Genomic DNA, 20,560 nt, shown 5'->3' on the forward strand with positions numbered 1-20,560 from the left:
AAACGTGGCCTAAAGTACAAAAACAAGGCAGAAATCGATTATCTGAATGAAGCTTTCCCAACTGCTGATCTAATCAGCAATTAAAGCAGCGATTCAAATCAATGTAGCCTGGTGCTATCTTACCCTCTACAGTTTCATATCTTCTATTTACACATAATTAATAAATGTCCTATGACATGTCCTGGATTTTAGACTACATCAGAAGATAGTGGATGGTAAGGAATGAAAATGCTGCACTCTGCTGCTTTTCCATTTGAGTGCAAATAATATCAACAGAACTCAGGCATTCACTCCAGTAATGGGGAAATGGCATCAGAAAAATGTCTCCCTGCTTATTCAGATCTTTAGCTGGGGGAGAGTGAGGAGTAACATTAACATTTATTAGACGCAAACCATACCATGCAGATCTCCTGTACCGAAGTGTGAAATCCCAAATTGGTACAATCTTGTAAAACAGACCCTTTTTACTGTTAGAGGGAGAACAGGGAAAAAGAAAGAGAACAGAAAAAAAAAAAAAAAGAAGACCAATTGTGGCTTTTCATCAAGTATATTTCATAATTGTCCATTAAAATACATACCTACATCACAAAACACTTTAAAAAAACAGGTATTTTTAATGTATGTACAATAATGCAAAAATATGCCTAAATATGTATCTAATGCAAAAAAATAAACCATTTAATAAAATCTCCCTTCAAATGTCCCCTTGCTCTTCAATATGTTAAAAAAATGACAGAGCTCAGTAAACAAACAGGAGTTAAAACACAAACTGACAGATGAGAGCAGTGCAAAGCAGACATCTGAGAATGGAGAGGCATCTGATTCAGCTTCCCATTCCCCAGGATTACACCACAACTAAGGTGCAATTTGTCCTATGTGAGCGGAATTTTGATTTTAAAAAGTCACAAGAGCCTGCCTATGGCACTAATATTCCATGTGAGCAAAAAAGTTAATGATAATCCAACTAAGCACCCTTTAAACAGGGGTGAATTTCACCCTTGGCAAATATTTCATGTTCTGTGTACTCCTGCCAAGCACAAAGAGGTCTTGTCCAATGAACAATATGGACTAAAGTCTACCTTTACAAATGTGGTGGGAGAGATGCATTTTTGCATTCTCTGGGAAACTGCAAAGAAGGTTCCAGTCTTAGAATTTCAGAAAGTCAAATATTTTGCATTTGTGGCATTGCAATGTCACTAGTAGCTGGGCTTTTAAGTATTTCTGAAGACTAGGTCTGAATGTCTGAGTTAAATGAGACCCTTCAGTTTGTAAAGAGAATGCTTATCTGATTCTTACTTGGATGAGTTTAGGTGATTGATGTGTGTCCTTTATCTTGCTAGAGTCACTGCCCTCAGAGCACAGCAGGCTGTATGTGACACCCAGCTCTTGTTTGCAGAAGCAATCTGAGGAGGTTTCAGTGTTACTCCCTACAGGGAAGGTGGCAGGAATTGAAGCACTATTTAAAAAAACCTGCTTATAAGGCACTGATGCAGCAAGGTTTGTGACGAACATGGTTTAATCATTCCTATTTTCCAACTGTTTAAAAGTCGGTCTATTAAATCAACCATAAATAGCAATAAAAAGGCATTAGAAAAGTCCCAAACCAAAGAAATCAATTTAGTATTGAAACTTAATTTATGGCAGTCCCACTTCAGTGCACACACTAGCTCCTGCATGTTTTTTTAAACTCACTGTAGGCACATGCTCACTATATATACAGAAGTCCCCCAACAAAGTCATGATGTGCTGAACCTATCCTACAAACAAGAAATTTCTAGGTGACCTGACATAATTACATGTTAAACTTACAGATGGTGGACAGAAACATACATTGGCTCACTCACTGTACATATCTACTCAAAACTTTAGCAGAAGAAGAATATACACAATATATACACTTAATTCACACAGTAAAGCAGTCCTCAACATCTGTTATTTTGTAGGGCTATAGATTTCTTCTATTAAAATTCCACACATGGAACCATCTCTGTGCCAGCTCCTCTCCATAAGCAATAGGATCACTTCAAGGTAAATTAGTTCTTCATGTATATGTAACAGAAACAGCAAAAGCTCAGCCTCTAGTCATCACTGTCACTCCCAGATTCACTCAACTGTAAGTCATTTCCTATGGAAAACAAAAACCAACAAAACACAACAAGTGAGTAGGCGTTAATTCACATTTCATGGCAATCAAACCAAAGAACAGTCACATTTACACTGGAAGATTTAAATAAGAATAACACATGAAATGAAAGTAAACATCATCTGTGATTTAATGAAACTGCCCAAGAACATCAAGAGCTGCATGGGGCTAATACACAGCTGGATTCAGGCCAAACCAAGCATCCTTGTCTCTAGAGCCACCAAAGGTGCTCCCTGGTGGGACAACAGCCCTCTCTATGCTAGCAGCTGCAGAAAGCATTCCACAGCCTCCACCCACCAAAGCTCCCATATATGTCTCTAGGACAATGCATTGGGGAACTCCTTGGCTTTCTTTACCCTTCAGAAACAGATTTTTTTGTTTGTTTGTTTGTTTTTTTTTTTTTTTTTTTTTTTTTTTTTGTTTTTTTTTTTTTTGTTTAAGGCCATTTGGGTAGCCAAGGCAAGGCCTCCACATGTCAATAAACCAAAAGGACTGTTAAAGCCATCACAACTCAAGGCTGAACTAAGCTGACACGTGCTGTGAAGGTGACAGCTGCCCTCCAAAGTGCAGAGATTGGATGAAAGGCCAGATATGGATCAAACCTACTGGCTCTGATCCTGTTTTGCAGAGCACTTGTGATTTGGTGAGATGGAGGGGATAAAAAGGGGCAAGAATCATGCTTGTGTTCTGATAATTGAACCTAACTCTTCCAGCAATATCCCACTGCCTTCCCCTCAAAAGAGCTGCAGGGCATCTATGCAACAGCTATGCCCTGGATTTCTTCATCTCCTCTTCCCTTTTACGAGACAAGAACTTGGGTTAGGGGTGATTCTCCCCACAGTAAAAGTATTTTAAACCCAAAGGCGAAAAGCATTATATGAAAAGAAGAACTACCCTAGTAGTTCCCAGAATTTCCTGCAGTCAGAGGCTTCAGATCATTAAACCCATGCAGTATTGTTGTTGTGGAGAAGCAGGGAGGAGGCTGCTCACAACTAGAAACAGGCAAATGGACACAGTCCTAATGACTTTGCTGAACTTTGGATTTCATTTAGTCCTTTCATTACTGGGAGGAAGACTGACAGGCCTCTAAGTTTTCCAGCAGGGCTTTTTCGTGTGGTCTGTACAATACACTTATCTTCTCAAATCTGGAAACCCTACACATATCTGTATTCAGACTCCACCAGTTCCCTATGAATGGGTGCCAAGAGATGTGTGCAAACATGCCTCAGGAGGAATTAAGAACAATTTAAGGCAATTGCAAATGCAATATTTTAAAATACACCTAATGTAGTGTAAGCAAAGAGCAACACAGATGCACACCATGTCCCCAGAGAGAGAGTCTCAGGGGATAGAACTATGCTTTAACTATGCTTTAAAAATGTTCCTGACACTTTTTAAAGGGTGCAGTGAGCCTGTACTGATTCAATGCTTGCAATACCATAGCTGCAATATTTTAACATAATTTAATTTAAATTTCCCTTCAAAATGTGGTATTTGTGAAAAACAGCTGAGACCCACACAATAAATATGCTGACACAGCAATACTCTGAAGACCACAGAGACTGCACTTAGGAACCCAGGACAGCCTTGAGCTGTTCACAGTTCTTTACAGACCTTTAACTGACACGTGTCAACCCCACTATTTCCATTTAATCTGTGTATTCACATGAAAATAATTCCCATCCTCCAGTGCACCAGATCCTCCCACACCAGTGGTTACTTGGAAGCCTGAATCAAGACCCAACAGGGACAATGGGGGCCACTGCACTGATGCCCACAGGATCTCCACACCTTCAGACAAGTCTAAGCCCCCTGTTCATAAAATCTGCCCATGTACTTCAGCCACTGTAACTCCCTGGAACTACTACTTGGCAAAAGGCATTTCATGAAGTTAGTCTAAATGCTTAGTAAATGAGTGGTCATAATCAACTTTCACCAGTGGTAAGACACAAGCATTTACTTACGGAGTGTGTTCATGAGCTGATTGCTTCCTTGTGGCCTGCTGGTGCCATTAGCAACAGCATTCCTGTTGTTATACTGCTGGTGTGGTGGCTGGGAAGGGGAAACATGTGCTGGCTCTTCCCCCTCGCTGCTGGAGCTTTCATCTTCGCTCCCAGATGAGCTCTCTGAATCCGATGAGCTGCTTCCACTGCTGCTGCTCATCTGCTCAATAATTTCAACCTCTGCTCTCAGCTCTGAAATAAAAAGGAATTCATCTGGTTGATACCATAAACAGGGCCCCATGGAATTTTGGAAAAGAATGTGCAAATGCAATGGTTTTGTCATGTATGGTTTATTGCACCAAAATATCTCACATGAAAGATTGAGACAGGAAGGGAACCAAAAAAGTCCTGAAAACTTTTTTACTTATTGCTGTACCTAAATTTAAAGCAACAGCATAGGTTACTATCATAAAACCTTCACTTCTACAATTATTCTTCGCATATTTCACACTCCTGAAAGCACTTTCAGCTTCATTATTTCTGACAGGCTATGGTCTACATACAAAGTAAGCACATTAGCTGATTGAGGAAATCTAAATCTGAATTGTTAAATGCTGGTGACATTTAGACTTTTGTAAAATACAAAAAATGGTGTTTGGGGGTGTGGGTACATAGACATGGGCAAATGATCACAACAGAAACTGCCTTGACTTCAGATAATGTATGAAACTGCTTCAGCACTGTCACACAGCCCATTGTAAACAAACTTCAGAAGCAGATGGATGATATCAAATAACTTTGCAGTAAGATAGATGAGAATAGCTGAGAATTTTCACATACTGGGGAGTGGCAGAAATACCATAACCTGCTATAGAGCTTACAAGTAGCCAGGAAATAATGAAACTACTCTGAAACTAGGAAGTTATACAACTCAAGACACTGCCCACTTTAGATTTCCAGTGCAAAGAAACACTGGAACACCATGACAGCACCATAACAGCCTCATCAGCAACAGCTACTGCTGGCTTAATGACAGGTTACGAAGGAGCTATTAAGGTATGTCACCCCAAATTATACAATATTGTTAAATTTGTCATAATTATAAGTGGCCTAAACACTAGTAGAGGACAACTCCTTTGTATCCACCCACAAGACTGAGTATCTAATGACTCAGTTCATTTGACAGGTTTCCATGAGAGAACAACAACCACACATATATTAGAGTATGGGATGTGAAACCCTTAAAATTTAGGCTTTTGTTGTGCTAGCAGTACTGTACCCACAGGGTTAGAACTCAGTGCTCGCCCTGGAAATTCACAGACTAAAGGGACAAGAATGAAAGAAGAGAGAGATGAGGTACTATCACCCCTACTGAACAAGTGGAGAACTGATGCTGGGAGTAATTAATGTTAGGTCAGATGTGTGTCAAGAGTCCCTTTTTTAATAAGACTCATTTTCCTAGGGCTGCCTAAAATAAAGAGTAAGAGCTAAGTTTTAGCCTCTGCAATATTTGCTGGAGACAATTCCTCTAGCTTAGCATGTATTACTTTGAGAAATTGTGTTTTCTTTTGCCAGATTTAAAATCACTATTTTTCATATTTTTCACTTTCAAGGTTTAGAGCTCAATTTCAAGTGCTATGGCTATACTCCAGCTGTGTATTTAAGGATAGCAGTGCCATTTCTCCAATTTATTTCCTAAATCTAGATCCCTGCCTATACCATCTGTGCTCTCTGCAGTTTACCAGTATGCCAGGTAAAACCTACTGTTTCAGCTTGAAGACTTAGCATAAGAGACCATTGGAAGAGAAAGAAAATATGATTCAACAGGCCAACAGCAGATATTGCTTTGTACTGTTAATATCTTTCTCCCTTATTGCCTCTCAACACAGTCTTGCAGGCTTTAAAAATACATTTCAGCCTGGAGTTTGTTTGTAAAAATACAAACAAATGAGCACCTGTGAATCATTGTTCTCAGCCTGCTCATATTGAGGCTTTCAAATGATAAATGTTCGTTGTATTTAAGACTAGGAATTTAAAGAGGGGGAAAGCTAAAGGAAAGGTAACCAGGAATAAGGGTACTTTCTCTTTAAAATGCCCAGGTTTAAAGTTTTTCCCCCCCAGCTTAATGATGTAAAATTTCTACATTCTTCTAGTAATGGAGTTGTTAGCTGCAAATTATAATGATTATAATAAATTGTTAGAATATGCTGGATTGCAGCAAGCACAATCACCTATCACAGTCCATACTGCAAAAAGATACATCAGACTAACACAGTCTGTTACAGGACAAGTCTAACACAGGACAAGTGCCTGGGAATTACACATGTATGCCTACAGAGCTGGAGTCTGTGGATGAAATGGAAGAATGTTGGCACAGGAACTGAGAACATAGAGCCCACATGTAAAATAGAGTGAAGAAGGCAAGTGATCTTAGGCATTGGTGGTGAGAGGAAAAGTTAAAACAAAAACACACTGAACTAGGAACTAGGAAAAAAACCCCTAAGAACTAGGGAAAAAAAAAAAACCTAAGCAAGAAGCGTGGACTTGATACGGTAGGTGAGGAGATCACTGAAGGAAGTGATGCTGTCTGACCAATGGGAAAGGAAGATTAGCCTGGCCAATTTTAAACAGAATTGCAGATTAGTGTGAGAATGAAGAATGGGAGATTTCTGCTGAGGAAGCAGAAAACTAAGAGCCCATAAAAGAGGTTTGGTTATGAGAAAGGAATGAGAGAATGCCTTGGAAGTAGTACTGAAGCCCACTACGCTGAACAGAGGCAAGAAAAGGCAAAACAGAACCAGTATCACAAGCTTCAAGGAGTGGGAAGTTAAGGCTGTTATCAGTGACACTGGTCACAGGTAGAAACTTGGTCAAAGCCCATCTCCTAGTCAACTTTTTCCTTACAGGCTGACAGCTTCCCTTCAGATCTCTGTTGTCTCTTGTTCCTTGAGCCTAGAATTTTAAACATCCGAGCAGATAAGAGAAAAGCAATTGTTTTCACTAATGTTCTGGTGGCTGCTGCACCACTAGAAGTCTGTCAAGAGAAATTCAGTAGGACCACTACGGAATTCTACTCAAAACACTCTTTGTCTCACACTGTCAGTGACTAGGCCAATGATGACATCAAAGCCTTACAGGAAAAATACGGCTGCTTTATGATGGTTCGATTTTGCATTTTCCCATTTGACTGCTATGTTTAGTACAGTTCTAGGTACTGAAGATATGGGTTAAACATTTCCTTATGGTGTTTCCAATTAAAATAGTTGTGTGTGTATGTGTACATATATTCTAAGCTGAACAGCGAAAGAATTTGACCTTTCCTCAATCTTTCTGTGCTGTAAGATCAAACACCTCATGTTGAGGCACCTTCATAGTTTAAAAGATGACAAGACTCAGGATGTGCAGCAGTTACTTTTAAAAAAGCTTTCCATACAGTACGGTTTTGAATACTTGCCTTAATTGAGTCTACTTTATCTGAAAAGGCTGACACTGCTTTGGGAACCTTAACTTCTCTACATTTCATGTTACAGCTGTAAAATTTCTTTCAAGACAAAATGACTGTTTTACACTGGCAGGCAATGCAAGTTTTAGAGTAAAAAAAAAAAAAAAATTCAAGGTCAGAAATCATTATCCAAACAGAACAGCCTTTCTCAACCGGGCTGTCTTCTGTATATATTCACTATCAAATACCTTAAAAGTGTTCCTACTTCTTCTCTCAATTCCAATAGGTTAGGCAGATTTTTTTTAACTGAAGCCTTCACCTTAGGCTGCAAGAATACCAAGGACTTCCAGAAAAAAGTCATTCAGCTTTAGGGAGGGTTAAGTTTGAATGCCTGTATCAGAAGACTGACTGTTAATAATAGAATGCAAGGTGGAGAAATCAACTTGATACTGTTACCCTGAGCATGTGGAGATGGCAGCTAGAAGAGGCAGTATTTTACACTGACGTACAGAAAATTCAATTGAGGTGTTCTTGAGAGACAACACAGTGCTATGGCATAAGCTTCACACACCACAACTACATTTCAGGTAAATAAAATCTGCTCAGATTTTTAAGCACTGAGTCTTCAAACCTGAAATATGTTTATGTGAGTTTTTTTCTCAAATGTTGTAATCATGTCAATATTATTGCATGCTGTAATTTTTCAATATTATTGACATATATCAATATGTTGCATGCTGTTTTCAATGCTGTTGAAAACATTTCCGCTGTGGTCAAATAGGTCTGATAAATGTCAATTATTTTGTGCAAATAAATGGCTGCATTGTGGTATATGTCTGCAAACATCCACAGCTTAATGAGACATTATCAGATGTCTCAGATGTATCAGATGTAGCTGAGTGTTCAAAAGAACAAGCTCCTAGCCTCTCCTATGCTCCCTTCAGGAACAAGGACAATATAGAAGCTTGAAGAGGAAAGGACTCCACTTGTGCAAAACCCTCAACACAGCCTCTGAAAAGCCTCTGTCCATGAAGGAAGGGACTGGTTCAATTCCCAGATGCTCTGACTCTGTCCTCAGACACTGTTGTTTGGACAGCTGTGTACTAGGACAGAACTGACCTACCTGAAAGCTCATTTCCAACTCATCTGTAAGGGAGCGGTGAAAATGCACAGTTGAGGGTACCAGGGAAAGCAGAAACCTGCACTGAGGTTACCTTAAAACTACTGTGAAACATCATGAGGACTGCGTGTCTCACCACACCCTTAAGTAGGGCATACTGGAAGCAAGAGAGTGTCAAAGTGCCAGAGATCCTTTCAAGAAGCTCCTTTGGGAATTTTAAGTTCTGTGCTGTGTTCATTAAACAAAACCCACAGAATTTCAGCTTTCTGTTTATCTTTCTTTTGTACAGAGGAAGTACTTCAACCAAAACAAAAGCTACTACTTGAATGGAAAGAACACAGGCTCTTCAGAGCTTACAAGTCTGCGTCCATAAAAACATACACTAAGGGAAGATAACAGGATTGCAGACTACCTTACAGCTTTTATAGGTCATTGTCTACATTTCATTGTGGAATGGTGCCATTTTAATTCTACCTTTTTTAAGCAGGTTCTTTTGATATAAATGGTTCAGCAATGCTGACAGTCTAGATCATCAGTGCTGGAAAAAGTTATAGACTGTAAGCAAAAACCAATGAAACCCAAGCTTTTGGTTCTTCTGGGGCTTTGTACAACTCTTGCTAAAAAGCACCAAATTAAAGTCCTATTTTTGGTACCAGTCAGGTGCTCTAACCATTGATTTTGGAAACAAAACCCCACAGGTTGTTTATTTGGAGGTACTTTCATATAAAAGATTATCAGGTGGCAAAGAAATATTAGGATAGCTTTGAACAATGTGACTTATACTTTAGACCACTATTAAATGATCTTTTAGAATAGGTGTCACCTCAGACAAATGTAATTATTTTACTGTAATACAACGTGTACAAATTGCTGTATGTATACCAAAGAGTGCCCCAAAGGTTAAGTAACTTATTACACCCTACAAGAAAAGACATTTAAAATTCACAACTGATTTAATTTAAAAAATTGATATATCACCTATTATCTTTTTCCTTACCTATTATACAGAAAATAAAAATAACAATGCAGCTAAGGGAACTGTAGCTAACAGAATCTCTCAGATGTTGATTCTGGCTGCTGACCAGCATCCAAATATTGAAAACACTACTGCTGCAGAAAAGTGAGACCAGTCAGCACCTATGCAAACACATAGCTTAGCAGCAAAAATGTCACCTAGTGACTACCATGAACTGAAAAAATATCCTGCTGAGTAATTACCTTCATCTGGGCAATTAACACAGGCTAAGTCTACAGACAAAAATAGCTATGTGGGACAGAGAAAAAAAGAGAAAGAAACCCAGAAAAAAAAAAAAAAACAGACAGAAAGAATGAGCTTAAAATAAAATAATTGTGTCTGGTGTCGGTGCTAGAGAAGAACCAAACAAAAATTTGAAGTCTTCCTTATCCTGACTGTATTATCCACAGCAAAAACAGGTATCACACCAGTAGGAAAAGAAAGTGCATCCTACGCACAGTAGAACACTAAGACAAAGCACTGCCTGAGCAGAAGAGTGAGTTGAGCCAATCATTCCTTTAAGGTACTTTTTAAATAGAAGTTTAGCAGCCATATGGCATGTGTGTCAATGCTGCAAAGGAGTGGTTGTGGAAGAGGGTAAGCTGCAGGTTTGTTCACTCTCTCATTCTTCACAACTAGCATTGCTTGGCATGGTGCAAGCTTGTCTTGTACTGGGAACACAGCTGCCTAGCCCTTCCATCCCACCAACCTTACTCAGTGCAGGTAACTTTCTCCAAGTGTCTTGACTGCATAAGGATACCTTGGACCATTACGCTTTGTTACTGCTGCTGTGGTGGCCTAGGACATCCATACAATTGGTCCAGCACTGAGCTACAGGTTTCTGAATTCACATTAATTTCTTTTCTTCTTTTCCAAACAGAGAAATACTTTGGAAGAGAGAAAATAATCCAGAAAGAGGAAGTTTTCTTATGCCAGAGAAGATGGCAGTATAAATATCTATTCCAGTAGAAGAGAATAAATAATCACTTTACTAAGATGAATAAAGAAACAAGATATAAAGAAGTCAATACAGCTGTCAAGTACCATCTTTTAATCCCAGAATGTTTTTAGAAATTGCACAGCCATTGTTTTTATTATAAAGAAGAAAGACAAAGCAACTACAACAACTTTACCTCTCTTAATATCGTCCAGCTGGGGCTCTGGTGAAGGATTATCCTTCAAAGGAGAAGTTTTAGGTCCAACTGCTGGCTTGGTTGGGGCTCTGAACTGTGAAGGAGGCTGAGATGCTCGGGCAGACTGTTGCTCTATTCGGGCTTGGATCTTACTGCTGCCCTCTGCTCTGGAGAAACAACCAGACACATTTAGTGGTACCGTGCAACTATGTCCAGCTTTTTCAATATCCTTGTGCTAATGCATCATCTGTGACTTCCTTTTGTATAGATCTCTAATTTGTTTTACAAAGATGAAGACTGAATTACAGCTTTCTGTATGCAACACTTACTTTCAATAACAAAGAATCATATACAACTACACTGCAACATCCTTACAAAATGTATTTTCAAATCCAGATGTGGTTCAGTGGTGCCAAATTCTCTACTTGAACAACAATGAAGGCTTTAATTTAGCAATTAGTATTTGTATTTTTAAAAAAAGAATAATCAATCATAGTAATTTAAAGTAGCTACAAATCCATTCACAATAAAATCCTGCTTAAAATAATCACAGCAAAAGAAATAATTTTCTCACTTGCAATTAAATAATCTCAAACGGAACTATCTTAGAGGTCAACTTCACTAGAATAATCATTCTTACTGCTAAGTACAGCATACAAGCATTTAATTCCTGGGTTTTATCCATTTGCTGTTAGCCCTTCAAAACAGTTTAAGCTGTTTCCTTAGTGGAAAGTAGTCCCCAGAATAACACTATGCCAACCTGTTCACTTCAAACCAGGTATTTCTGCCTTTTACTGAACTCATGATGTGACTGAGATTGCAGAACAGTCAATACCCTTGGCAGAAAAAGAAACCTAAAAAACCAATCACCAACCCAAAGTAGGTTCCTTTACAGTACACCACAATAAGGTTAAAGGGTGTGGTATATTTATTGCATAGCAGCAAAGCCTTTGGGGTTATGGCTTTGTGCAGTGCAGCACAGAAGCAGGTTGTGGATCTTAGAGCTCAGTTTCTGTTCTAGGAGGGTCCCAGTTCAGCAGTGTTACACTTTGTGTCTGGAAACCGTGAGATAAGTTAAACTAGCCCATGCTGAACTTCCTGGGAATTCACCTAAACCACCTGTGGTACCAAAGCTGATATATGGAGCATTTACTGGGCTATCTCTGTGCCTCAGTGAACTCTAGATTCAGCCTCACACAGAACCCCGTCTTCATTCATCAGTGACATGCAGCTGTTGGATACCACATTAATGCAGCTTACAGTCCATCTACAGCAGAAGTGAGGAGTTGGGAAGATACTCACTGTTATCAAGTGGAAAGTAAAAGTCAGAGATTTCTAGTATTAATTATGCTCTTGGAACTACACATGGTTTTATGTGGAGTAAGTTCGCTTACTCCCCTGTGACTGTCATCAAGGTATTAACACTAAAAGCCCTGTTCCCACATAGTATCAACAGGTCATTAAAGATCAGAGCAGCCATGGAAAATATAAGGAACTTCCGATACAGAAAATCAATGACTTTGCAAAGCACTATTCATCAAAACAGGGGTCCCCAAATTTTTTATTACCCTCCCTCTGTCCAAGCAAAATGGAAGTATTTTTCCCCACACCAGACTCAGAACTCAGTGCAACCAAACACCTCACAGAACTCAGGCCCTCCTGCACATACTTGCTCCCTTCTGATTTAAGCTTCACCTGGACAAAGCCCAGCAGAACTGAAATTGGGAATTCAAATCTCATCTCTGATGTGCTCATATCCACTGGACAAGATGAATGCTACATGGATGAATTTTCACATCACTGATTCAGAAGAGGGTTACAGTCCATTTACCTTGAACTCAAGGTGTTCCTGGCAAACACCCAGCCAACTACTGATGAGCTGCAACCCACATTTCTAGTAGTTTTAGCAGCTAAGGGTTCTATGCTGCAACAAAGTGTTTTGTAATGTAAAACTTCTAAACTTATGTAAGAGTTTCTTCTTCACAAGACATTTTAATGACTACATTCTCTTCAGGTGTCAACCTGTGATTTAGTGATGCTGAAAGATCCAGACACTTCAGGTACTGCTAAAAACTTTCCAGCTGCATACTTTGTAGCATTTGTGCAGCGGAGAGAGCACTGGGTCAGAAAGGATTTCTGGCTTCATCAATTCTTCTAGGTAAAACACCATAACCATTATTTTTACAGCTCTGCCCACCTTCACCAGCTGGAGGCTTTGTACTTGTGTTCCACTTAATATATTGCTTATCCAATATGGGAATGAGTGTTGCTTGTTCCCTAAGATTATGTTATTGAAACATCGTGACTCCCACAGGAAGCTGCAGGAAACAAACCTAGAAAGTCCAATAATCCTTTTGACAGTCTAATATTTTCATGGGTTTTTTTGGCTAACTAGAGATTCTTGAAACACATCCCATCCTTCAGCCAGTGTCTAAAGCCTCAAATCATCACAGGTGTTTCACTGCAAACTATAATTATGTCATTTCAGCTGTGGAGAATTTACAAATTCTTTACTCTTGGATTCATACTCCTATTTGCATTTTTAGGCATGATAATTGGCCATGTAAAGCTAAGGCTTAGTAATTAAACATCACTACAAAATATAAGAGTTCTGTTTCAAAACCCAGTCTTAATAAGAAACTTCAGCAATAATTAATCTTATCAAGAACCCTGTCCCCAGCTTTACCTTGTTTTCTTGACTTGAATGCTGCTACTAAGTTTTTCCAGCACATATTCCCCAGTGTCATGATTGATAATAAGCACACAATCCTTCTGATATGGCCTTTTATTTCCTTTAAAGACAGTCATTGGTGGAGTTGAACCCTGGTACAAAGAAAGAGCACATATTTGCTTAGTTATATTACACTGTCCAAAAATTTATGAATACTAAGAGGAAAGAATAGATGTGTTGTTCTGAAAAAGAGGCTAAGCACTTAATGTTTAGTTCCTACAGAAAATACTCATTCATGAAGAAAGAAATACAGAGAAAATGTGCAGTAAATCAGACATTTCCTCACAGCAATATTATGCCTTTCATCATTTTAAGTGTCTCTGTAGTGACAAAACATCTTTGCCATGGCTGCCTTTATTTACAGTTCTCATTCCCAAAATGGCAGCGTAACTAAATTTGCATAGCTGTCCCTGACAAGTATCAGATATCTTCTTGACGTTTCTGCCCTGGAAATCATGGGTTTGGATAAGAAATAAAGTTCTAATTATTTGTGTAGCAGAACTATTGCCCAAGGAAATATGTGGTCAATTGAAAAATAATTTAAACTGCACCATGTATTTTACATAAATATATATGGCAGTATTTTCACAGTGGATTACAATCAACTGTCACTTAAAAACTATGTAAGAGCAGCTGCCTTCTTCAAAGTCAGATTAGCATGCATATGCCCATGAAATTATACTGAAATGTCTTCTCAAAGGCAAACGGGATATTTTGATGCCTTCCAGAAAGTCCCCAAGACCACACAGTGCTGCACAGAGCCTTAAAAGTCTAACGGCTTAGACTGAGAAGCAAAAAGACAAAAAATTAATGTAGTGGTGCACACTGGCTAACTGGTAATGCTGAGATTATGCTCAGCTGTACTGCATGCATGCACAGCCTGGCTCATACACCTGGTTTTGATGTTACAGCCAGCTGAATCCATGGTCCATCTGCACATAATAGCATGGATACACACCTGGCCATGTCAAAAAAGCTGTTACTCAAGGGGTTATGTTCTCAGCTATGAAACATTCTCAGGCTTCTCTGTAATGTGTAGATAATGTATAAAATAATTTGGTTTTAAAAATAAATGTTTATTCATATGCGCCTTTGCACATACTGTAGGAAAGCAACCAAAATCTGGGAGCAAATGAAATCCCTGCACTCTCCTATATATAATTCTGAGTAGCAAAAATGAACAATCACAATTTAACTACTCTGAAAGCAATTCCTATTCTCCATGTTGCTAACAGATAGAATATATTTGAATTTAAAATGGGTTCTGAACAGTAAGTGTGAAAAATCTGAGTTCCTAACAAAGACACAGTAAGAGAGATTCAGAAATACAATTCAGAAAGGACGTCTCAAGAAAGTCTAGTCTTCAAAGGCATGTTACATTTTTATCATTCCTATGTTTAAGAGAGGAAAGCAACATTTAAGAGAGTAAAAAGAAAGCTTGAAGTCAAATCCTGCTTGCTGTTGACAACTAAGCCAGGAAACATATAATGCACAAACATAATGAAAATTGATCAAAGTTAGTTGGCTACCATTCTGCTACCCAGAAGCCTCCTAATGCAGCAAAGGCTGTGATTTTGGCTAAACAGTAAGTAGAAATGTAAGGGCTTAAGCAAATTAAGTCCCACTCTTCTACTTAAAACTAAATGTTTAGGGTTATGTTAGTGCCTAAGTAAGAGTGGCTTACAGATTTTGCTGATTACAGCACAGGAACTGTTTTCACCTGGGAGGATTTTTTGCCTGACAAGAGTTCAAGAAGCGCTTGGACAACGCTTTCAGGCACATGATGTAACTCTTGGGATTGTTCTGTGCAGGGTTAGGAGCTGGACTTTGATGATCCTTTTGGGGACCCTTCCAACTCATTATATTCTATGATCTTCTTCTGTAGTAGTCTAACAAGCAGAAATTTTCCCTTCCCCAATCCAGACTGTTTTTCAAGTATTAAAGTCACTAAATCCATTTGTAGAAATAGTACTTCAATTTATCCAGGCTGCAAGAGACACCAAAATATTTCCACCAAACAAATTATCAGAGATATTCACAGGGATTAGGCAATTTCAAAAAGAAAACCTCAATTTGGAATTTGAATCCTATCCAATTGCTGGACAACTGGGAAGCAAAGCAGCATCCAAGAAATTCAGTGAAACTTGTCAGGACGAAACTATCTCAAAACCTCTAATTCTTTTTCAGTATGCCAAGTATTTTCTAGCTCTCTGTTTAGAACACAGGCAGCACTGCCTTGGAACAACATACACAGAGTGGCCTGGCTGCCTCAGCCTTTGGAGCATATCGTGAACTCAAGGCTGTTTATATTGAGGAGAAGAGAATCAAATTAAGCTCTTCAGTACAGAGATTTGGGAAGGAACATTACAAGTGATACTGCTCAACACAAAAAAAAAATGAATGAGCAACACTATTTCCAACTAATCCAAGATGAATGCTGCTGTTAGTTGTGCTATTACCTCCTGCTCTCCAATAGCACTACCACGCTCATCATTTCTATAGGCAAAAACCAGTATGTGACCTGCTGCAGCACTGAAGGTGACCAAAGCCATATAATGAACAGGAGCAGGGTGAAGCAGGCTACAGCTTCATTCAGTGAGAATTATCACAGTACCATCACCTACCAATTAAAACCATGGGCGTGCTGGGAAGAACAATACCAAAAGGATCTGACACACAGCTTCCAAATTGACTGTGCCCCCTGCAGCTACCAGACCCATTGATGTCTGTGAATTCTGGTTTATTGGTTTGACACCTAGCATTAACTTCAGCTAATAAACAAATCCAGTTCCAGCACACAAGCACTTTCTTTTGTTTTGGTAAGGAAACCCCTGAATCTTCAATTACAAACCAGCTGCACCTATAAACAGATTGATCACTTGTTTTATTGCTGTTTGACCATCATCCTCACACAGTAGATCTTTATGGCATCATTAGGGAAGGAAGTGGATGGGAAACTACCTCATGGCCACTCACCAGGACTGTCCCCTTGCTTCCACTGATAAAGCTAAAGGCAGGGAACCCTCTATGCCCTATCTGTACATGTTTGAGTATGGGCAGGAACATGCTTGCAGGTCTGCCTGTGGGTTCTGAAAATCCAGCCTTGACTGCAGCCCAAATCACATTGCCTTTCTTCAGCAAGACATAGCAGTAAAAATGGATGGGAACCATGTGTACAGCTTCAGCTAACACTAAAAGTCTCCTTGTCTCTCAAGGAAGAGTAGGAAGGAAGGAATAAAAAGTAAAGAACAATTTGGCAACCTTACAAATATAACCCGTACAGTCGTTTCCTAAGGTAACAAACTACAAGTCCGGCTGCTTAAATATTGAACCCACAGTATTAATAAAGAAAGTGAAAATAGCATTTACATTAGACTGTAACAACACTGCAAATTTGTTGGAGAGTAAAGAGGGACACATATATAACACACTTACTGGAATATGTGGCAAAGTGATGGTAACATCATCTCCTTTACCCACTTGGAGGTCCCCCTCACAAGACGTATCAATCGATGCTGGCTTAAAATCATCTAAAGAGGAAAACAATTGTGATTACATTTGCTAGAGTGTCCAGAAGCATCAACGTGCCCTGCAAAGAGCCACCATATGTTTACTGTGATTATAGGGAATGGTAAATCACCCACTAGTGTTTACAGCAGGGGTGGAATAACACACCAGTACATTGTGTCTACATGTAGCAACCCAGTCATGGGGTGGTACTGTATTCTGAACTTCCTTTTCAAAATGGAAATAATGTTCTAGATCTTGTGTTTGAACACCAAAAGCAGACTTCTCCAAACCCCAGGCTTTGAGTGGCACTTGGTTTTACAGGCAAGTGCAAAACTGCACCAAACTCAAGAGAGTAACAACTTCCAAAACCCTGGGCTCTGCTTAGCTGTTGCCAGTTGCAAACCTGAGGACTCCTCTGGGACAAACACTAATTTAATGACACTTGTGGAGGTAAACCGGCTGAGGAGAAGCTGTCCCTGGAGGAACAAGCCTTAAGCAACAACCTCGAGGTCATGATGAGGAAAAAGCTTCCCCCAGAATGCATTGTTGCCACATGTTGATTCTGTGTAGCCCATCGGCCCTTCCCCTTTGTTCGGTCCCTGTGCCCACATCTCATTCGTTCTGATGTTCTGCCCCACCCCTCACTATCCCTGTATAAACCCCTGCTCTCCCTGCCTGAGGGAGTTCTTTGCGCCTGAACCCCTTTGCAGTAAGAGCTAAAAGACCCTCTGTAGAATCCCATACAAAGATTTCTGTCCCTTCCTTCTGCATCACTCGTGGCTGAAATCACTCAGCAAGAGCGAGTCCTGCCTGTGCACCCAGGACGTCTTTTTAAACACACTTCTCTGGGAAGGTCACGGCACTCTTAACATCTCTGCCTACCCCAGCAGACACCCGCTCATTTAGTCTTACTGATATTTCAGGCTCTCTAACAGCCATCTCGCCTCCACAATAGTGCTAAAAGCTCCACATGGGTGGAGATCTCAGCTCTTACTTATGAGGAAAGAAAGAGGTGCTGATCTTACTACAGCAGCTTCATGCTGGTCCAAAGCCACTGTGGACAGAAAGCATCAATAAGGGGAGGCACTGTATTGGCTTTAAACTAACACTTGTTTTAGGTATTTTTGCTCTGTTGTACAGTGCTTTGTCTCCCAACCAAGGCACTTCTGTTTAATATATTCATTTGAACCGAGAACATTTTAAATTGAAAGTATTTTCTCCTTGTTATTCTGTTGTGCTGGTGAGCTATAAAATAACAGAAAAAAACCTATCAGAACCTCTAATATCTTAAGAGAGGATTTAGACAAATTGAAATAAAATCACACAGATATGTGTGATTTTTTTTTTGCTTTGTGTTTGTTTTCATAAGAAGCCTGCATTCAACTCTAGCATCCCTGCATCTGAAGAGGTGCAATGATATTCACGATCAAGGCTTTTAATTACCACATTAGTTATGAAATTAATACCTCAGAACAAATTTAAAACATAATTTCACTAAGAAAAACACATTTGCAGGGGAAAAAAACTCCAAACTCTGGCTTGTAAGAAATTCTCATTAAGAGGATGCTAATGTTTAATTGAGTTTTACTTTGACAGCACAACAAGCAGAATCAGACACACTTGACTTAATCCTCATGCCTTAACTGCCAGATCAAATCATAGCCTTCAATTTCATCTGAGCAATCTGTTTCTAGCTATTGTTTCCCACCTACTTTATGTGCAAGCTTGCTAAATAAAATGAACCAGCTGTACAAGAGGTAATGTCTGCCAAAACAGGATCAAGAGTTTCAACAGCACAGTCACCAACTTAAAAGGAATATCACTACCAGACTTCTTTCTTAGGCACAGCAATATAGAGTTACTTTAAACAAACACTCAACTAATTGTTTTCATTTTGTTAGCACATGCCTGGCTTATCCTCATGTAGATTGAGAGCACATATTTCCCTCCAAATATACCCACAGCTCTTTTCCCAAAAATCAAGTGTTTTCAAGGTGTGTTTTTCAAGGATAATCCCGTTTCTCAGTACAGGAATGAAGTATCTTAAGGTCGAAACAAATGTAGCCTCCAAAATCCTCTCATTGTAGTTTGTGTGAAGAGGATTATGGCAATAATATAATATAAATAGATAAATCATTCTGGCAATAATAAAATATAAATAGATAAATCATTCCAGAACAACAGTTAGGGGAAAAAATATGACAGGACAATGAAGAAATCTCATTTAAAAGTCACAGATGGAAAATAGAGCATTCAGAAAGATCTTCTGAAATAAAACTGCATTCTTCCAGTTGTAGTCTGAAGAGCTTTGGCTTTGCAATTTCTTAGGAAATTGGTTATTGAAGCACTTTCCATTCTAGAAATCATGTATATTTCCACGTAGATTTGGCTTGGGTTTAATTCACACAGGATCAGGCACTTGGGTGACCAGTATCACTGAAACTACTATTTGTGGTGTATGAATATGGGCAATGAGACCAGGCCTGTATTTGTGCATCACAAACCAAAATATCCTACTGTTGTCTGTATAATTTCCCCACTTTCACAGAAAACTACTAAATTATAAGTTTAGTATTATTTACTTTTGATGGTTTACCAGTCATTTTAGTAATAAAAACTGGACTTGTTTTGCTCAGATTTCTTGCCCCACAGAACTCAATTACGGGAATACAGTGAGCTTCTCTTCAAAACAATCTATCTCAGGATCTATCTTGCACTTGTTAGGCATTACTGTAAGTGTCTGAGTCCCTTCTGCTTGCTCTTCTGCGATGGGAAAAGCTGGCTGGAGTCAGGACAGCCAGGGACAGGTCTGCTGGGCTACACATTGCTTCATCGGGAAAACACCCAGTTAAAAACCCATCTCTGGATGCTCCGGCTGCGTCTCCAGGCCGGGCCTACGGTGGGACCTGTCCTGCAGTTAAATGCCACAAAGAGAGCAAAATAAGATCGCAAAGCCACCGACTTACGGTGGGAACTCATCATGCTTCCAAGCGATTAATGACAAACTTTCTAAAGCTGTTCCTTTCGCCTTGGCCTGCCTCGCTCAAACCCCCTCCCCGCCAGCATCCACCTTCCCCTTCTTCCTGGGCTGGACCCCTCTGTGGGGAGAACACTCGTGGAGAGGAAAGACGGGGGCCGAGGGAGCGGGAAAGGGGGGAGACGGGTGCTGTAAGGGCAGCAGGGAAAGGGGGGGAGCAGGGCGCTGAAGGGGATAGGAGGGAAGCGGGGAGACGGGCGATGAGGGGGCAGGAGGGCAGCGAGTAAGAAGGGCGCTGAGTGGGGACGAAGCCCCGCGATGGCGGAGCGAAGGACGCGAAGAGAGCAGCGGGGTGGGCGCGGCAGAAGCAGCAGCGCAGCCGGGGGACGGGACGCGAGCGGGGAGGAAGAGGCGGCCGCGGGGGAGGCGCTCACAGCGGATGGTGTGGAAGGAGGCCTTGGGCCGCCGCTCGAAGCTCTCGCCCAGCTGCAGCGGGTGCTCCTCCTTGTCCAGCAACGAGTTCGCCGAGCCGTTCATGGCCCCGCT

The 20,560-nt window shown here is 40.1% G+C and overlaps 1 protein-coding gene across 1 annotated transcript; it reads right to left on the reverse strand.

Moving 5' to 3' along the window:
• Positions 1-1,914: 1,914 nt before the first annotated feature.
• On the reverse strand, positions 1,915-20,551 carry EAF1 (ELL associated factor 1). The gene is made up of 6 exons (XM_053980097.1): positions 20,449-20,551; positions 16,963-17,057; positions 13,483-13,619; positions 10,797-10,963; positions 4,108-4,338; positions 1,915-2,125 (listed from the first exon to the last, which is right to left on the reverse strand). Exons 1-6 carry the CDS (start codon positions 20,549-20,551, stop codon positions 2,079-2,081), a joined length of 780 nt encoding a protein of 259 aa, XP_053836072.1. The 3' UTR covers positions 1,915-2,078.
• Positions 20,552-20,560: the final 9 nt, after the last annotated feature.

This window comes from Vidua macroura, chromosome 1 (genome assembly GCF_024509145.1).
Source record: "Vidua macroura isolate BioBank_ID:100142 chromosome 1, ASM2450914v1, whole genome shotgun sequence".
NCBI classification, from domain to species: Eukaryota; Metazoa; Chordata; class Aves; order Passeriformes; family Viduidae; genus Vidua; species Vidua macroura.

Coding starts and splice junctions, on each gene's coding strand:
- EAF1 (XM_053980097.1), bottom strand. CDS start 20,551: ATGAACGGCTCGGCGAACTCGTTGCTGGACAAGGAGGAGCACCCGCTG. Junction 17,058..20,448: donor CTCCTTCCACACCATCCGCT/GTGAGCGCCTCC, acceptor TTTCCTCTTTAG/ATGATTTTAAGCCAGCATCG. Junction 4,339..10,796: donor GCTGGACGATATTAAGAGAG/GTAAAGTTGTTG, acceptor TTTTTATTTCAG/AGCTGAGAGCAGAGGTTGAA.